Source organism: Papio anubis, chromosome 3 (genome assembly GCF_008728515.1).
Source record: "Papio anubis isolate 15944 chromosome 3, Panubis1.0, whole genome shotgun sequence".
In the NCBI taxonomy this organism is placed as follows: Eukaryota; Metazoa; Chordata; class Mammalia; order Primates; family Cercopithecidae; genus Papio; species Papio anubis.
The window spans coordinates 83464143-83485467 of NC_044978.1; the positions used below are offsets into that span (position 1 = coordinate 83464143).

At 36.9% G+C, this 21325-nt stretch overlaps 1 protein-coding gene across 1 annotated transcript in view; it reads right to left on the bottom strand.

Moving 5' to 3' along the window:
- The window catches only part of ARHGEF38 (Rho guanine nucleotide exchange factor 38), a 132934-nt gene extending 113525 nt beyond the window's left edge, over window positions 1-19409 (bottom strand). The window contains exon 1 of the mRNA XM_003899050.5: window positions 16625-19409. Within this exon, the coding sequence (XP_003899099.2) occupies window positions 16625-16820 (196 nt within the window). The 5' untranslated portion in view covers window positions 16821-19409. The remainder of the gene's footprint in view (window positions 1-16624) is intronic.
- Window positions 19410-21325: the final 1916 nt, after the last annotated feature.

Sequence of the window (21325 nt, forward strand, 5' to 3'; positions counted from 1 at the left end):
GCTGAGGCAGGAGAATCGCTTGAACCCAGGAGGTGGAGGTTGCGGTGAGCCGAGATCGTGCCATTTGCACTCCAGCCTGGGGAACAAGAGCGAAATTCCATCTCAAAAAAAAAAAAAGAAGATGGCTGCCGGAGGCTGGGAAGGGTAGTTTGGGGGAGATAGTGGAGGAAAGGGGGGTGATTAATAGGTACAAAAAAATAGAAAGAATAAGTAAGGCCCAGTATTTGATAGCACAATAGGGTGACTACAATAAAAAATAATTTAATTGTACATTTCAAAATATCTAGAGAGTTTAATTAGATTATTTGTAACACAAAGGATAAATGCTTGAGGTGATTTATCCTGATGGAATTACTATGCCTTGCATGCCTGTATCAAAATATCTCATGTAACCCATAAATATATGCACCTACTATGTACCCACAAAAATTTTAAAAAATTAAAACCGTAGTACACATATAATTATAATAACCTGTGACTCATGCAAGCATAGCACAGCCTGGATGTCAGTCCTACTGGAGAAGTGACACAGTTGAAATCTGAAAGAGGTAGCACAAGGTGAAGAGAGATGCAAAAGTGTCATGAGCAAAAGAAATAGTGTATTTAAAGTCTTGGTGGCAAAAAAAAAGATGTGAAAACAGCTCAGGGCAGCTGAATTACAAGTGATAGAGGTTGTGAAAAGGGGATGAGTCTAGAGAAATTCTCAGGAGACAGATCTCGACAATGAGGAATTTTTTAATAAATGAGGGGCATCATTAGATTCTCTTAGCAAGATCACTTTGGCCTCCACAGAACTAGATTTGGGAGGGGAGGGTGAGGAGCAAGCCTGTGAGTATTGAAGTGGCTCTTCGCCTAGACAGTCTAGTCACTAGGGGAAAGAAGGAGGGAGTTAAGCTTAGTCTAATTGCCAAGAAGATAGAAAGAACTGAACAGATCAAGAGAAATTCAAGAGGTGAAATTAGCATGAACTGGTGAGTAATCAATGCAGAGGGTAAAGGAGAAGTCAAAGCTGACTCTCAGATTTCTGACTTGTTAACTGGGTCACGGTGCCATTTAAAGAAATAGGGAACAATGGGAAAAGAGCAGGCAGAGGAGATAAGGTGATAAGTTCTGCTCAGCTCTATCTCATTATATTAAAAAAGGAAGCTAATTTCTAGAGAGAGTAAGTTTTCTACCTCAAGTAACAAAGCCAGAAATTGAGTTCAGAACTTCTGACCAACACTCCCTCCCTGCCTCTATCAGTCCAATTCCCTTTCTACCCATATAGTGCAAACACCCACCCATAATTCAATCTACAGTTTTATTCCAGACAGATCATTACGAAACCCCCAGATATGACTATAAATGTTCTTTCATCCCTCTCCCTGCTGCCAATTTCATATCTGCCCCCATAAACCCAAAAAAACCTTGGCTTAGCATTGCGTTGAACCCTACCGACATAAGTTTCACACAGTAAAATCTTTTATCTTTTAAAATCAGTTTCAATGGAAATATGACCCACAGAAAGATGAATGGAGCAGCCTTCTGTGAAATAGGTTGAAAATAATTGCATGTCAGACAGAGTTTGGAGAGGAGCCAGTGAGGTATTAAGTGAAAATGTGGAGGAACAGACCCTCCACGACTCTGAATTTGAAAGCTCAAACATTGGGGCTGGGAATATTTTATCCTCATTGGAAGGGCATGTGATTTATTTCCTCTGACTGCTAATTGGCACAGAAAGTAGATTAGTGGATTTCAAAAAGGAATTAAACAAAGCTTATGTGTCTTGAAAAATACTTAAGTGGCATTGGTTTGAATTTACAGGCTCCAACAGTGACCAGCATAGCACAGACAGAGCAATTAGTAGTTAAATAAATGAGTGCTTCCAAAAATGTTTTTATTTAAAGTCTTTAGCAGAAGATGAGTGAAAAGGGGAAGATTCTGAGCCCTGAATAGAAGGGAAACTTGATTTGATAAAGGCCTCCCTGTATTCAATTATTCTTTTGTGATTGTTCTATTATTGAGAATGCAAAATTTTGGCTGCATAAGAAATACTGCTTTTATCCATTTGTTCTTTCATTCAGCTAATATTTATTGAGTGTTCATTGTGCCGTGCATTGTTCTAGACCTGTGGTTCTTAATCTGGCAATTGTACATCTCCCCCACCCCAGAGGATGTTTGGCAAGGTTTGGAGTTGTTTTTTGGTTCTCACGGCTGGGGTCAGGGGTGGCTACCAGCACCTGGTAGTCATGCTTCTGCTAATATCGTACAATGCACAGGACCACTCCCCACAACAAAGAATTAGTAGTATAAATATTGAGAAATCCTGTTCTAGATGCTAGCAATAGAGCAATGAAAAAAAAGAAAAAAGAGAGAAAAACCTCAGCCCTTATGAAACTTAAATTTTAATGAAGAAGAGAAACAATAAACCAGTTAATAAGGAAACATATAGCTACCAGATAGTGACAAGGCACTATGAAGAAAAATAAAGCAGGTGCTGCTGGTGGTTACTATTGTATAGAAAAGTCAAGAAGACCTCATTACTAAGGTGATTTTTGAGCAGAAACTTAAAGAGAAGCAAGTCATGGTACAATAGTGAAGGCTGATCCTATCATTGTTTTGTTTTGTGTTGATTTTTCTTCCAGTACTGCATGAATTCAAGGTAAAGGTAAGTTTGAAATAATTTCTGGGAAAATTATCAGAGCATTCTTGCTTCCACACACCACTTTTTATCACTAAAACTTTTATATAGGTTTAGATGTAGAGGAATACAATTCTCCATTTTTTACCCATTTTAGAAAAATGAGAAACAGAGTTAATTTTCCTTTCAACCAATTGAAACAGACTCTTTTAGTTCAACTTAATTATTGCAGGACACAGGTTCCAAACACTATATACAAAACAGTGATTGATGCATCAGTGTATGTATATACACACATATATTTTTCATAAGTGTGCATTATATATGCATATAGTATACACAGTGAATATATTAACATACTCTTTACTACACATGAGGTAATATGAGGGCAGAAAAGGTCATCAGGGTTTGAACGTAAACATATAAATGTGGAAAAGGATATTTTGAAAATAAGATCAAATTATGATTTGAATTTTTTTTTTGTTTTTCGTTTGCACACACTTATAAGAACACATAGCAAAAAAGATATAGAATTTGAGCTTTTCTTACAGATTTAACCCATTCCAAAATCTTATTTGATTTATGATTCACTGAAAGAAAAATCTAACTACAATTGTATGATTCTTATATTCTATATATAAAAAAACAAACACTTAAAAATGTTTGCTCACAACTGCAATTTAATGAAGCTTCATATTTCTCAGAGTTGTTCTGCCTTTTTTCCAAGGATTCGTTTATTAAAAGCAATGTAATTTTACATCTTAAGTTAATATTTTACTTCTATGCAGAAATGCTCATAATAAAGAAGCAAAAGCATACTATGAGATTATAATTGCAGTATTTTAAAAAATATTTAGTAAAGTTTTCAATAGTTTAAATACAGTAGCACCATTGTAACACAATGACAATCCTAAATGTCTGATTGGAGTGGCATTAACAAGCTCTTCAAATGCTGAGTATTTCAAATATGTTATTTATAGTTTTAGATGTATGGATCTGGTTAACAGAAAGGAGGAAATGAGAAAATCACTTAGAATGTTTGATTATCTCAGAACAAAAATAATTTAATTTATATATCTATATCTGGTTATGAAAATGTGATACTATGTTCAGAGGAATAACTTATCAGTTCTCCAGTACATGGGTAGATGTGATTTTTTTTATGCCCTTGCTAATGATGGCAGAATTTTAAAGGATGATTCAACAGAACATAGTATAGAGAAGAGAAATGTGAGACATGAGAAAAATGGATAAATAATTCCTTCAGCTGAGTTAGATTCATAACCAGGTGCTGTGACCCTGAAGCCAGAGAAGAGGTAATCAAGAGCTGGCTGAGATGGAATGAGCCACGGAGAAGGGCCTCCTTTATTCACCAGGACTTTCACCGCACAACTGCCACACCATTCATTGATTGTTTATTCATGTATTCATTTACTCACTCATTAACTCAACAAACATAGTAATTGAGTACATACCAACTTTTCTAGGCACTATAGATATAAATATGCCTGTCTTCAAGAAGTTCAACTGAGAGAGACATTGACATGTAAATACCAACTATGTGACATATAGAGAGGGCGTGAGACATGAATATCCTTTAGGGGTAATGACTGAGAAGGTTAGACATAGAAAGATGAGTCAGGGTTTATAAAACAACTGGGATGGGGGTGAGCCCTCCTAATCAAGTCATACCAGTCCAAAGTAGAACTGTCCTGCATGATGGAAACCAAAATAAAATTCTAAGCTCCCCAACCATCTGAATAAACCCCTCCTCTTGGTCAAGGGCATTGCAAAGTTAAATTGGAAAACTAATTCAGGCCATGATGAGAAAGGGGAGTTGGATATGCCTCATTATTCCGTCATCCCTGTTCGAATTCAGACACAGCTGAATTAACATTAACATTAAAACTGATCTGAAGACCCACAGAACAGATTGTTTAAGTCTGGTAAGAAACATTTACGGTCTGTTCTCTCTGAAGCCTGCTACCTGGGATCTTCATTTGTATGATAAAACCTTGGTCTCCACAACCCCTTATCTTAACTCTGACATTCCTTTCTATTGATTCCAGGTCTTTAGATAATAACTTAACCAATTGCCAACCAGAAAATCTTTGAATCTGCCTATGACCTGGAAGCCCCCAGTTGTCCCACCTTTCCTGACCCAAGCTTAAAATGTATAAAACCAAGTTGTAGGCTGACCACGTTGGGCACATGTTCTCGGGATCTCCTGAGGGCTGTGTCATAGGTCATTGGCCACTCATATTTGGCTCAGAATAAATATCTTCAAATATTTCACAGAGTTTGACTCTTTTCATTGACAAAAGTAACACTGTCCTCCAGGCCAGAGAAGAGACAGAGTCAAATTGGGAAAAGCCTTACATTCCATTTTAATGCTGCAAACCAGGGGCCACCAAACTTTTAAATTATTTTTTATTGTGGCAAAATATTCATGACATAAAATTTACCATGTTAACTACTTTTAAGTAAACAGTTCAGTAGCATTAAATACATTCACATTATTGTGCAATTATTAGAACTTTTTCATCTTCCCAAATTGAAATTCTACCCATTAAACAATAACTCCCCATTTCCTGCTTCCCCCAACCCCTGGAAACCACCATTCTATTTTTTGTCCCTATGAATCTGACTACTCTATGTACCACATATAAGTAGAATCACATAGTGTTTGTCCTTTTGTGCCTAGCTTATTTTAGTTAGCACAATGTCTTTGATGATCATCCATGTAGTAGTGTGTCAGAATTTCATTGCAAATGTTTTTATTGTGTCAGTTAAACTGTTCTGTGTATACACCTCTAATATATGTATAGTATTAATGTATCATACACATTATGAAGCATATACAACAATAAATATTTTCAAAGAGCTATACTGAAAAACAAACTTATTTTTTTCTTTGCACAATAGATTGTCTGTAAAATCTCCTGGGGTTTATATATTCCCCTCTTTGGGTACTGCTGCTAGCTATAGAAAAATGAAAAGCAATGAGGAATGTTAAGCAAAGGAGCCATGTCGTTTGACATTCTGACCCAGTCTTTCACCAAGCACCCTAATCCAGGTAAGTACTCTGTAGTTAGTGATGACAAGGAGTTTTTGAAGACTAGATAATTCAGATAATCAGTTTTGTTTTTTTAGAGTAGAATATTTTAGTGGTTCTGTGAAGTATAGACCTTATTCAATGCAAGTGCGTATCTTTCTAATTTCCAAGCATATAGAACATTTTGTTGAGAAGCATAAAATAACACAGCTACTGAAAAATACTTGTTGGTCACTGTTCACTTCAAGATTGCAGATGAATGTATTGGCAGAACTTACGGTTCTCTTGATGCTTGTGAGTATTGTTCAAAGATTTATTAAAATCAGTTGATTTCTTAAGAGCAAACCACAAAACAGGTACTACTACTAAAAACTAAGGTTAGAACAGGAAAATTGCATGATAGTTGAAAAAGCACTGACTTTGGAGCCAAGCAGTACCTCAGGAAAACTCTCACTTCACCAGTTACTATTAATAGCTATGTGACCACTGGGAGAATGCCTATACCTCTCTTAACCTCTGTTTTATCATCTATAAATATATGGCAATAACTTTTTTGCAAAGTTGCTAAGGGCATGAAATGACGTACTGCACCTAAGTGCCTACTACAGATGTTCAGTTGGTGTTTGTACCTGCTCTTCCATTTAGAAATCCCCAAACACAAAAACTAGTATTATTACCTTGTCCTATGTATGAGGACCAGCATAATCCCTCTGCCTGGAATGCCTTCTGCCCTAAAAGTCCTAATTGGATTTCAAGAATCAGATTTCAATGTATTTTCTTTTGGCATTTCAGAGGTACAATTAAGTTCTTTCTTATCATAGCTCCTGTATTGCTTTATTTATGTCTCTAATAGTAATAACCACTTCATATGTGGTGGATGCCATGTTAGTACCAGTTCCCCTTAAAGGAAGGGATAAATTATTATTTCAGCTGCCAGGAGTACAACCAGCAGATATGCCCTCTTTAGGAATTATCCCAGATGAGAGCACCTCTCAGGTCATGCCCTTTCCCAAGATAGCCACATCCCCAAACATAAAGTGTGATACAAGGGCCCAGGTCCTTCACAACACTGGGGACAACTCCAAAAAATCATCCATCTTTAGAACTCCCTTCAGAGTTGGCTAAAGCTTCCAATGAGACCACATCACAGCTCGGCCTCTCCCTCTGCCCAGGCTTATGTCCTTCCCTTTTCTTCCCCAGGTGATGGTCCAAGAATGTTTCCTAGTAAGTCCCCTCCACCCTAATCTCTATTTCAGAATTTGCAACTCGGAAACCCAATTTGCAGTATACTTCAGGCACTTATTATGTTACTACAATAATTTGTTCACAGCCTGTCTCACTCATTGGGCTGGGTGTGCTTCTGATATTTAAAAAAATATTCTTAGGATCTAGTCATACCTGGCACATGTGAATACCTAGCAAATATTTGTTGAATAAATTCATTTAAAAAGAGATCCTATTTTTCTTGGTCAGGAAACTCTATTCTCTTCTTTAATTAAATGTATTTATTTATAATCTTTCTTTACAGGAAAAGAATGTAAAGAAGTTAACTGAAAGTTAACTACCATTACATAGTGGGAAAGTGAGAATGACAGAATTGTAAAAGCAAGTATGTCATCAGGATCAATATAGTTGTAATTATTCATTGGATATTATAAAGTCATTCAATAAATAGTCATTGAGCAGAATAACTGTATACCAGGCATTGCTTAAATGCTAAGTCTTTTTCCCCAAGGAAAGTTATATTCAATTGACAGCAAAAGCCAAAAATAGAATAAAGCAGTATAATTTAATAGAGTAATAGGTAGTATGAAAGCCACTGAGGGGGATCAGAACACGCCATCCCTAAATATGCCACTTTGGGATATTGATTATTTTGAGCTGGAGATGCAGCAGACGCAGGAAGGGCTCTCTGCCTTTTCCTTTTTTACTTAAAAGCAGAGTGTAAGTTTACCATGAGAAAAGTGCCCTGCCTGTATCACCAAGAAGGGAATATTCTTATCATCACAGACAGGGAGTTGACACAGAGATGAGCCTATACAAACAAATCTTACAAAAATAACCCTTATCTTCCATTAGCTTCTCCCATTATTTCCTAGTCACTTTTCCACAATTTCTTTCCCCAACCCTAAACTCTTTTACTTTGGCTTTATCATATCTCCACAATTTATGACTCTGTTAAAATGTTATATAAGCCCCTAGGTCTAACTGCTTCTTTGAGGTTTTTACCTCTTTCTTTCTACAAAGCCCACCATGACACATAAAAATATTAACCTCAAGTAAAACTTGTATGCTTTTTCTTTTGTTAGTATGTCTTTTGTCTGTATAATTCACAGGTCCTGGTCACAGAATTTAAGAGGATAGAGGAAAAGCATTTCCTCACCTACATCACTTTAGGTCGGATGGTCAGGGAGGGACTCCCAAAAAGGGTGAACAGATACTTCAGTGATAAAAATCCACACTTGCAGAGATTTGGGGAAAGAAACTTCTATTTTATTTTATTATGTCATTTATTTATTTATTTTTTTAATTTTTTTATTTTTTGAGACTCCAGGCTGGAGTGCAGTGGCACGATCTCAGCTCACTGCAACTTCTGCCTCCCAGGTTCAAGTGATTCTTGTGCCTCAGCCTCCCGAGTAGCTGGGATTACAGGCATGCACCACCACCCAGCCAATTATTTTTTTCTCTTAGTAGAAACAGGGTCTCACCATGTTGCCCAGGCTGGTCTTAAATTCCTGGGCTCAAGCGATAGACCCACCTTGGCCACCCAAAGTGCTGGGATTATAGGCATGAGCCACCAGACCCTGCCTATATGGGAAAGAAACTTTTAGACAGACAAAATAGCTAATATAAAGGCCAGGGAACAAAACCAAATTTGACCCTAGGTTCCCAGCAGCTAAATATAGTAAATGGCTTGTTTTTATCTGGGAGGGGATATGCTTTTATTCTTAAGGAGAGTCAATTTTCCATTGAATAAAATCTGGATGGCACTGAGAGAGGTAAACAATGTCTTCATCAACCATTTCACAACAAACACAGAAGGAGAAATCTGTGATGGCTTTTTGTAGGGACATTGGAGACCTAACATTAAGAAGCATTCAGGAAAGACAGTTTCTGTGAGGTGCTATAATGACTCACAATACTTAGAGTAGTAGCTAGATGACATGACCTTTAAGTTTTCTTCTTTAAGTGAGAATTGTATGTCAGTCTAAGATTGCATCCTCTATTGGGGTCTTCAATGCAGGTATCTTAGAGTATTCATTTACACTCTGATTCATTAATCAAGAAAAAAAATTGTTCAGAAAACTTTGGACAAAGGCTTTTAATCATAGCACTCTATGTTCCTGCTGCATTTAAGTTATGACTCACAATTTAAGCTGACTTCATAGAATTCTACTGAAATATCACCTACTCAGATAAAAAGTTGCTTGTTTCCCCCATACAACTCCATTCTTTTCATTTGCAAATGTATTCCCTCCTCTCATTGCTGTAGAATAGGACTCTCAATTATTCTGATAGATATTAAGTTTTATTGAGATGCAAATAAATAACAACAGGCATAAAATTAAAGAAAGATGAGTTTCAGTGTCAAGATACTCAATGAAGCAGGAAATGGAGATCATTAAGCTATTACTATAAGACAGGTTTGCTTAACCTACCTTTGTAATTTTGTTCCCTGACAACTAAACAAAAAACGTATTTATTAAACAGTGACACTCTGGCAGGGACATGCCACTATAAGTCAAAAGAAAGAATATATATTCCAAAGTGAAAAACAGCAAGTTAAGCTTTATTATGGTAGCGGAGAAATGTCATCACATTACAAAACATGTGCTGCAACCATCAAATGGCTTTGACTTCTTAGTAAATCATATGTATAAAATACCTACTGAGTCAACTAATTAAATTCATTCTATTTTGCAAATATTTCAAGCATGTGACATCTCAAACCCAAGGCCTACCACCTGTTTTTCTCAATGATAAAATCAGAACTGAAGAGACGAGATGTTGGGATTCAGTAACAGTGTGTGTGACAGTGTCTGGCTAGCATAGTTCCTAGCAGATAACATAACATTAATACTCAATCTCTCCCTTCCCTTGCCTTCCCTCTTACTTTCACAACCTAGTGTAGAAGAAGGGTTATATTCTGAAATAGATTACAGTCAAAAACCACACATAGCTGCCTCCTTTGCGGGACCTGCAGCAAGGATACAGATAGAGGCCAACATACCAAATCTGCATATTCAAAAGTTACAAATCAAGCTGGCAAACTATTAAGTAAAATGTGATATATCCTTCTGTCTTAATAAATATATTTTATAACAACCTGAAAGGCCAATTTCTAATTTAGATTTCTCATATCCCTCAGAGTTTTATGCCAAAATTTGGCAGGGGGCCATGGGACACATGCATTCCTACCCAGTCTTGAGGCTTGAACCCCCTACTCTTCTCTCTACCAGCTTTCCCACCCAGAGGAACCTGGTAGGCATGGTCTGAACACTCCCGCATGATTCAGCTCCAGAAACACCTCCGTAATCAATTGTCCCTTAGGCCTAAGAGCATGCACACCAGCAACCACAGTCTGCCCTTGAGAACGTGGGATAAGAAGAGGTCCAAGCAAATGTTGGAGCCAGTACTGAGACCTGTTGAACAGAAAATTCCACAGTCTCAGATACAGTCTAGAAGTGAAGGTAGGACTCCCAAATAAGCCATAACTTTGAGTCTTGACTATTTCTAAGAATGATGCTATTTATAAATTTAGTAACTCTTGCAATAATTTTACTTTTATCAAGAAATCAATATTCACAAAGGTACTGATGTTAACATGATTATGGCATCAAGAAAAAGTAATTCTATAAACAGAGATTTTTTTTTTTCTTTTCCTGTGTCAACAGAAACAAAGATGAATGTAGCTTGGGTGCTTTTCTCCCATCTTTTCTCCAGCTATATTACTATTTTAAGGTATATTTCTATGCATGCTTGCTGCTTGCTTGGTTTCTATCTATCTCTCCCCTTCTCTCTCTCCTTCCTTTCTTTCATTCCTTCTTCCGCTTGGTGTCTCATTTTGATAAACCCGTAATTTTTATAAACAAACAAACAAAAAACACAACTAGAAATTGTGTTTGCTACTTTTAAGAAAGTTACGCCTAAAGTCATATCAGTCAAACATAGGAATAAATTTGCCCATCACAATGTGGTAGTAGTAGAATAGCTCAAACAGTCTCAATTTCTGTGACTCACCCATTATTTGAGACAAATGGTCCTTCTAAAAACTGCAAGATGCCTCTACTGAAAAAAATAGGAAAGTAAAATACCATGCTTTACACTGGTTTCTATGCCTGAAGTAAGACAAAAGTTACTGAGTTTTTACAGCGTCTTGCCTTTTAGAAAGATTCGCCCTTCAAACTATGACACACACCTATTTGTATTGGTGTCACATTACTGATTCAAATACTTCCCATTTCACTATAGAGTGTATGAAGACAGATAAAGATAAAGGGGAAGGAGCTACTCACTAATCAAAGAACAGACACGAACAAAAAGGGTTTGTAGCACTGGGATAGAAACAAGCACAGGAAGCTGGACAATTTGTTTTACTCCATTCTTCATTTAGCCTTGAACAAAACTCAGCAAGTCTTCCCGTGTTAATTTCTGCTTCCTGACAGACTGTCTATATTCTTAAAAAACATTTTAAATTAAATGGCCTCATAATCTTACCAAGTCTAATTTATTATTTGAGCCCCTTGTCCCCACATGGCACAATACGTTATTTTGTATAAAGTTCACGCAGTAGGGTGGTTCATCTTTAGCACCATAGTAAGACAACTTTGGGCATCATAAAGATAATCATTCTTAATGAGAATGATACAATAGCCTTTGCAAAAATAGAAAGTACCACAGACCCACCATGAAATGGAGAAGTAATTTTTGCCTTGTGTTACCAGCAGTGGTAATGGGTAATAGCATTTTACCCATATATTCTCGCCTTTTCATCTGGTGTTGGATAAACAAAAATATGCATTGGCCAGAAAATTAAACAGAAGTTTAGTGTGGCCATAGAGGATAAAGGTAATCGACCCGTCTTGGTTGGTTTGGGTTGCTATAACAAATATTATTGGAGACTGGGTGGCTTAAGTTTACCAAACATTTATTTTTCACAGTCGTGGAGGCTGGAAAATCCAGAATCAAGTTGATCTTGTTCCTAATGCAGCAGATCTTATTCCTGCTGAGAGCCCACTTCCTGGTTTGCACATAGCCACCTTCTTGTATCCTGACATGGCTGAGAGCAGAAAGAAGCAAGCTCTCTCTTGTGTGTTTTTTTTTTTAAGGGACACTAATCCCATTCACAAAAGCTTCACCCTCAATACCTAATTACCTCCCAAAGACCCCACCTCCTAATACTGTCACATTGGGGATTAGGTTTCACATAGGAATTTTAGAGGAACACAAACATTCAGTCCATAGTAGCCACACTGAGAGGAAACCTATAATGTCAGTGACATAATTCATATATGGTTTTCAGAAAAGACTCCTGAACGTTAGTAAACTTTTGTTCTTTTTGTTCTTTAAATTTTACAGTAACTTTCAATAAAAAGTCTAATCATTGCAAAAAAAGTGTCTCAAGTACACACATGAACACATACATGTACATACATGTATATCTATATCTACATACTGGATATATATACACACACACACACATCTGCATATGCACATACACACTTCTGTATAACTATTTAAATTACGCATATTTCAAATATAGAGGTCATGTATATAAGTATTTATGAAACCCTTTCTGAGTTTTTACAACTCAACCACTAAATTTCTTGTATTTAGGTAATTTCTACGGCCCCCAGTAGAATGGAAATGAGGAATTGAGCTAGTGGAAGCTAAGTTGGCTCTTGTTACAAATAGAAGAGGAATACTTGAAATATGGTTGTTGTATGCTCTGAAAGGTCGAGTTGGGAATGAAACAGGCTTCCACTGGGAATTACTTATTATACAAATTCTGTACATTTTAATATCTGATGTTCATTTAACTGAAGAATCATCTTTCTGATAGAAACATGTGTCCCTACATATTTAGATACATACAGTGGCTCTTATTTCAGGTCGTGGTGCCTTTCTTCACAGCAGTTTCCTGCTTGGGCCTGATCATTCAAGTCATTCATTCTATTTAACAGTTACTGAGTGTTTACTGTATTCTGGGCTGCTGAGATGAAACAGTTAACAAGACAGATAGGGTTTCTTTCATGGTGTATGGGAGAGGAGGGAGAGAAAAGGGAGGGGAACGACAGTCAATAACAGGTGATAAACAAGGAAACAAAAACAATTTCAGACACAGCTAAATCCAGTGAAGAGGTTAAAATGTCCTTCTCTTTCCTGTACCTTCCCTCATCCCTATCCTTATCATCCCTTAGAAACACCATTTTCTGACAACCTCCTTCATGCAGTCCTGAATAGACCATTTCCTCCTTTTGTGGACGCACTGATCCCACCTCCACTTCTATCGTGCTACTTTATTGCATTTATTTGTTTACCTGTCTTATCTTTCCCAACCAGACTTTGAGCCTCTTTGGAGTAAAGGTCAGACATGTTTTCTTAATGATTTTGTAGTTGTAATTCCTGGCACATATTCTGTTTTTCCTCTTCATTTTAACCCTCAAGACACAGCATATAAAACATTCAATAAATGTCAATTTACCAAACGTGTATGATTTTATAATTTGTATTCTTTCCAATGTATCAAGGGCCTTGAGAAAAATTAATTTCAAAGAACAAGGTATAACATATTCAATAAATGCTAGTCAACTGAATTAATCTGTTCCAGGAGTAAAGGAGCCTAAGGGTAGCCTTTCTATTATTGTACGACTCGAGGCGTAGTAGGAATGACTATGTTGATGTGATCACAATCTTCTGCAAAGATTTTAATATGTCCTCGTTGGAGCCATGTTCTATCGTTTTAATTCAGCCAGCGTACCATTTTAAAAATTGTTATCACAACTTAAGTTTCATGCTATTAAAGTGATGTGAGAAATTGAATTGAGCAGATAGACTATGTATTATGAGTTAAAAGACAAGCTCAAGAACGCCAGAGAAAGATCTTACATTTTCCAGAACCCAGAGAACTTGCTTCCCCAGAGAGTTAGGACAGTGAATTTTACTCAAGTAATATAGCATTGAAGGACAACCAATTAAATAACTAATCAAATAACCAGCTAAATAATTTGAGGAATGTGGTGTTGCCAGAAATTCCAGTATTTGAAAGCACTCTTTGACCTCACAAGAGCTTTAGGCCATCTATCTGAGGGCTCTAACCATTCCAGGTGTTTATTCAGTGCCTCCCAGGGACTACCAGTTCCAAGAAAGGGGAAGGAAAAGCCCTCACATTTGAATAATAAAGAGTTTCTTAAGGTGATTTAGGACTCATCTGCATAATAATGGGTATTGTACAGGCCACAGAACAACACACAGAACTGATTGCTTTGAACATTAATGAGAAAATGCCTTCCCTTGTTGCCAAAGCTGTTCTAGTCGAACCATGCTAAAAGCTCTATTAGGCATTCAATAATCAGACTTGGATTTTTTTAAGGGTTACATTTTCAAAATGTTACTTATCAGGAGGCCAGTCTATCTTTATGGCTTATGTGCTCCTCTATACTTCTTGGTGATTTTTCTCAAGCACAGACTAGAAGTATGTGTTAACTCCTGAGTTTTGCCTTCCACCTTCAAAGACTCCAACAGAGCACAGGAAAGCCACAAATCAAATGAAGTGCGTAAGAAGCCTGAGGTCTTCTGCAAAGTAACCAACCCATGTCTGCTCTATTGTGTGGTCATAGACTTATTTTTTTAGGTAAATGTAGTAAGCAAAAATTTGTCAGTAGCAAAAATTATTTTCTATTTTTATTTTGCTAATAGAGACTCTGATAAATGCTGATTAGTGAAACTCAGATAGAAAAAACATGTCATTAGGGATAAAGCAATGGGCTTTTCCTGAATTTTAGACGTGGTCTCTTTATCAAAGGACAAGAAATAATTGAAAAAGAGAAATAAGGTATACAAACTTCGATTAATATTGGGCAAGTTCTGTTTTATCATTATGGTAGCCATTATTCCTAAAATTTGTCGGCCAGTATACTAGATGTTTTATGTAATTATCTAATTTCAATCTCCCAACAACACTATGTGGCAAGTATCATTAGTCCCACTTTCACAGACAGGAAAATTGAGGCTCAGATATTTAAAGTAATTTGCTGAAGTTCTATTTGGTAGTAAGTTGAAGAACCAGGATTAGAAACTAAATGTGTATGATTTTAAATTCTCGTGGTACCTATTCATCATGGAATACTACATAGCCATAAGAAAGAACAAAATCATATCCTTTGCAGAACATGGATACAACTGAAGGTCATTATCCTAAGCAAATTAATGCTGGAACAGAAAACCAAATACTGCATGTTCTCACTTATGAGTGAGAGCTAACCATTAGACTTACATGGACATAAAGGTGGCAACAATAGATACTGGAGACTACTGGAGTGGGGAGAAAGGCAAGGGCTGAAAAACTACCTACTGGGTACTATGCTCAGTACCCAGGTGATGAGATCATTTGTACCCCAAACCGCAGCATCACACAAAATACTCATGTAACAAACACATACATATACCCCCTGAATCTAAAATAAAAGTTGAAATTTTAAGACATCCATTCTTTCCAATGTATCCGTTGCCTTGAGAAAATTAATTTCAAAGATTAAACAACACTCTCCCTCATTTAAAAAAAAAAAGTATTTGAGGATAAGTTTGATGCTGTGCTTTAGTCCTGAACTACCAGTACTTTATTTTTAAATATTAACTTATAGTAATAATTTTTAGATTTAATTTAAATGCACTTAATGTAACTTATTTAACTTAATTTATTTGCATAACTAAATCTAAGCTCATATTTGTGGAAAGAGATTTGTTAAATATAAGCATGTCCTGTCGGTCTTTCTGACCTCATCATAGTTTTTAAATACTAAACGACAGCTCACGGTGGGATGATGAGAAGTCAAACACACCTTGTGCTAAAAGCAGGAGAGGCAAGTTCTGGAGGACCACATAACAGGTACTGAAGAGAAGACATAAAATGCTGCCCAGTATCAACATCAAAATGAAGTTTTACTAGAAAAAAATGACCTTCAGGAAACAGAGGAGAGAAAGAAAGGATAGATAGGACAGGATATAGATTAAGGCCCTGAAACACACGATGTGCTATTGTAACTGTGCCAAATTATCTTAGTACCATCACAAAATAAACTGAAGTTATTTCCTCAAATATCATTCAAAATAAGACTCCTAAACATTTCTTACCATATTTGAATATTATTCAATTTACTCAAAGGAAATGATCACCTAAGTGAATTTCAGCAAATCTTGTTATACCATCTCTCTGACTATAACATTCCTTCTTTTTCATAGACACGATTATAGTTTCATGCCCCTATTTAAGATAACCACAATCACAGTTCAGTATCATTACCTAGATAGATCTCATGGTGTAATATCACATATCTACTCATTGAGATAAACAATCTTTTGTAGGTTTCTAAACTATTTGCTTTCTAGTGTTTCCCACTTCTTAAGTTGGGTAGGGAAGGGAGAAGAAAAGAGGAAGGGAGAAGAAAAGAAGAAGGTAGAAGAAAAATGATTACCCTCACCAGGAAAAAAAAGAACACCCCAGCAATATTAAGAGTAATTGAGAATTGACTCTTTAACATTGAATCACATGATAAAAATTGTTTCCTATAATTTACAGGTCACATTTACTTTCATCTTCTTATTTTGTGGGAAGGAGAGGTGGTATTTGATTTTCTCCTCTGCCTTGTGTGTTTTCTTTGCAAATGGAAATGTAGCAGAAATGGAGCAGGGAGTGCAGTAACTGGGACAATTGATTTCTTTTTGGTTACCTTGTAATTTCTGGTTGTATTCGGTCCTGTCAGATTGGCTCCTCCTCAAGGTGCCAGAGTGGTCCCCAGAAACACTGCTGTCAACCACAGTGTCAGTCTTCCTTCTCTCCAACATATAGAGTCTGGACCTCAGGAAGGCCAGATTCTTTTTCTTGGTGACCATGTTTTCTTTCCCAGTGGCTTCTTTGGGCTCCATATGAGGCAAAGACAAGCTTTAGAGGCTTGCAGGCAATGACTGGTTGCTAAGGCGCCTCAGGGTGAGGGTTAAAGCCACTAGAATGACGAGTTTATCTGCCCCCTTCTAACTAAACTGCTTCACTCCAGGGTTACCTGGCTGTGACTGCCACCACCTCTACGAAGTCCCAGAGCTCCACCCACATGAGGTCATTCTTTTTTAAACCTAGAATCCAACAGGGGAAGCTGCCACCTGTTACCTGAGAGACTTGCAGCACAGAGCTAGGCAAAGCAGGGACTGCGCTGTCACATGCTACTGAAGCAAACAAAAATCCCATTGTGTGGGGTGAGGGGTGGGGAAAAAGGAAAGTGAACAAGGTGAGGCAGTGAGGAAGGAAGTACACGTTAGCATAACCCGCCGTTTATGGGTTTAATGTGTGCCCATGGGTGTGTGCAGGTGCGCTCAAGACACTATGTTGTGGTCTGCTGCCTGGAAGCAGACTGGGGCTTGTGTGTGGTTTTTGGCTAGAGTTACTCACAGGTGACCCACGGAGTCAGTGCAAGGGCTATACGAATTTGCATTTGCATCATAACAGTGAGTAGAGAATCATTTTCAGTGATTACTGTGCACACTCGAAATTATGCTTCTTCCTGTGAACATTGAACATTCAACAATTATTTTTTTAAAACATACTTGCCAAACCCTGATCCGCATTCCTGAGGAAATAAGGATTCACACGTGAGAGTCATCTGGCAGCAGGCAAAAGAAGTGGAGGGGAATGCCCATAGAGGCCTAGAGTCTTTTCAGATTTCTCACTCTCCACAGGCTGCCCTGGCCTGAAATTAATCCTTCCATGGTCCCACCCTGTCCTTCTATGTTCTGGTCCTTAGGAAAATAAGCCCCGTGTCAGGGTTCAATTTCTATAAGATCTTTTCCCTGTCCCTTTCATAGGTGTAGTCCCAGAAAAGGGCATCTCACCTTGGGAATATAAGAAGAGGAAAAATGTTTGAAACTGAAGAGGCACTACACTTCTAGAAAGTAGAAAGGATAGGGCAGCTGTTGAAAGAGAGAATGGCGAACAGTGATAGGCCTTTCATTAATTTTTTTTTTTGAAGTTGTTTTTCCTCGTATTTCCTGAGATCTCTCAAGGGAGGAATTCTAAGAAGCTCTGGGAATGTACTGAGTGCTCTGTATGCCTTCATTAAGGAAAAGAAAGGCCCTAAGGAGGAACATGGATTCTCTCCTATTGTAAAGGGACCACCAAAATCCAGCTGTGTGCTGACCAGTCTGAATCTTGCATAACTTCTGTTAGAAAAGATTTATAAATGAGGAGAAAGATATAAAAGTCATTTCGCAGCTCAGGATGTGTGGGCTGAATATAATTTACATAATTATCTTAAAAGATAAATGACAAATCTTCACCCATTAAGGAGACATCTATATATAGCTTTGAGTATTGAATGGCTTTTCTTTCATATAATTGATAGTCTTTTTTGAATAAATCCTCCCAAGTACATTTAATAAATACTTTTAAAGGCATATTTACCTCTAAAATATAAAAGGATTTTTTTTGGATTTAAGTCAAAATGCCTCAGTTGTGTTCTAATATTATATATGTTTGAATGTATGTATGCATATACACACTTATTTATATTTGCCTGGTAGCTACCAGGGATTTATTTAGATATAGTACCACTGAAAAAATGTGCAATTAAAACTACAGGACTTAATGCGTAACGTGAGGTTTAGGACACAGCACTCAGAAACTTTGCCAATGAACCATAAAAAGCAGATCAAGACCTAATAAAAATGGTAGCATAAATTTACACATGATAAATGCTTAAGAAATGCATAAATACTACAGCAAATATAACCCTTTATCTTGAAAAAGACATGGCATTACTTGTGGAAATGGGCCTCAGAAAGGTCACAGCTTATGGGTTGTGAAATGGCAAAAGAAGCATTATTTGAAATCAGAGGGAATTTTGTTACAACAGATGTGGATGGGTGTGGCTCATAACTCAGGCAGTGGACTGAGGTCACTGGTAATGTTTGAGGAGCGTACCTGTGTGAGTTTTGTGCATTCTTATGTGGCTCAGGTCATCTGGGTAGTTTTCTGCATTCGACTAGTGTTTCAAGTAGACAAAATCGCACACAAACAAATGCGACATTATGTTATATTCAAACACTTCCCTAACATTTCAATATTGTTGGAATGAATTTGTATTTTCAAAACAAGTGTTATAGCAGAACTTATTGTAGTAGCTTCATTATACAACTCTATATTGTTTAATAACAAGGATACATTCTGAGAAAAGCATCATTAGGCTATTTTGTCATTGTGTGAACATTATGGAATATATATTTTTTTAAAGTAGCTTCATTATACCATCCTGTATTGTTTAACAACAAGGATACATTCTGAGGAAAGTATTATTAGGCAATTTTGTCATTGTGTGGACATCATGGAATGTATTTACGCACACCTAAAGGGTATAGCCTACTACACATCTAGGCTATATGGTACTGCCTATTGCTCCTGGGCTATAAACCTGTTACTGTACTGAGTACCGTAGGCTATTGTAATGCAATGGTAAATATTTGTAACTCTAAACATATTTAAACATAGAAAAGTACAATAAAAGTATGGTATTATAATATTATGAGACCACCATTGTATATGCAGTCCATCATTGGCTAAAACATCATTGTGCAGCACCTGATTATGTTTTTTAATTTCACCAATTATGAAGATACATAACATAGCTACTATGAGTTCAGTGGTAAATATATATTTTATTTATTCACATTATTTTGAATGTAAAATTTAAGAACAGTAGATAAATTCTCTCAAAACAATCTTCTATTCAATCAGGGAATCAGGCAGACACTGTTGGTTGCTTACTTAGTCTTCATTTTTACCGCCTCCTACCCCCATGCTATTCTTTGTCAACAGAACCCTTCTCTTGTTCAAGGCAGCATTAGGCTTGGCCAATCAATGATAATCTTTTTTCCTATTTTTTTCAATCTCCCTTTCTGCTAGGGTTGGCCATGTAACCCCGGTCCTGGCAAATAGGACCTTTAGAATAAGGGGTGGATTATTGATCTTGGGAAAGTTTTTAGTTCTCCAATAAAAGGGGCAATCTCATCTGGTTTCAACCTTCCCCATTCTTCTAGACTGATCATAGGTGTAATGCATGGAGCAGTCACAGCCCTCCTGTGTCCTTGGGAAAAGACCAAGAGATCCATGGGCTCTGATACCTTTGACCTATGGAACCAACATCAGTAGCCATTCACCTTTAGACTTGTTATGAGGGTCAAATAGATCTTCCCTCCCTAAGCTATTGTTAATTGGAGTTCTTGTTGCGAATACATTTCTAGTGGATTTAACAGAGGGTGCTTAATTTACATACAGATTCACAGTTCTCTTGCTTATCTCCTTGACATTTCTTAAACCAGTGTGTTTAGAATCCCTAGCGTAAAACATGGCTTAGTTTTTCTAGAAATGAGAACAGCCAGGTCAGAGAGATTTTGAGTGCTTTGACACTGGGGCATCTTGCTAGAACATCAATGAGACTGGAGGAGCAAGGCCTCTAAGCTTCATATTTTTTAGCAAAGGTATAAAAATGCTTTAATACAGAAGGTTGATATTAAATAAATAAATAAAATACTGATATTAAGACATTTAAACATATTTTGTTTGGATAAGGAACAAACAATTCCCAGTTGATTATTAGGAAGAGCACTGGACAGTGAGTACAAGACTCAGTTTTAGTCTTGACTGTGACATAAATCAGCTTCATGATCTTACAGTTGACATAGTCTCTCTAGGTCCTAATTTATTCATTTGTAAAATATAAGGGAGAACTCATCATTAGTGCTATTCACTGAATATTTTTAGTTCTCCATTTAGGCACATGGAAGTATTTTACTTCCCTACACCCTTTTGATTTAGACATGGTCAAGCAACTTGCCTTGGCCAAAGAAATTGATTGAACATGATGTATGTCACTTTTAGGGAATGTTTTAATAACACAGTGGGTGTTTTTGCTATAGCTTTCTTTCTGTCATTATTGGTACTGGTAAGATTCCAGGCAGTGGGGGCTCCATCAGGATGAGTCCTGGAATGTAGATGGCTCAGAACAAAACCCCCAGACACCCCATGATGATTGTATAGTTTGATCATGAAAGAATCCTTTGTTGCTTTAGTCTACTGAGATTTGGGACGTTTTTATTACCTAGACTTAACATAACCTCAACTATTCTTATTAATGTTGGATGTAGATTACTTGATACATAAATCTTTTTATGTCTAGCATTATGTGATCTCAGGATTCCAAAATAATCCAAGGTGATTCTAGATTGTAAAACTCACCATTCCAAAACAGAAGTCACATCTCTTGAACAATGTTGTGAATAAACTAAATCGGAGGAAGGAAAGGGCAAAAGTTAGGAGCTTATTGTAGCAGTCCAGGCAAGAAATGCTTGGACTACCATAGTAGCGGTAGGAATAGAGAAAAGTTGAT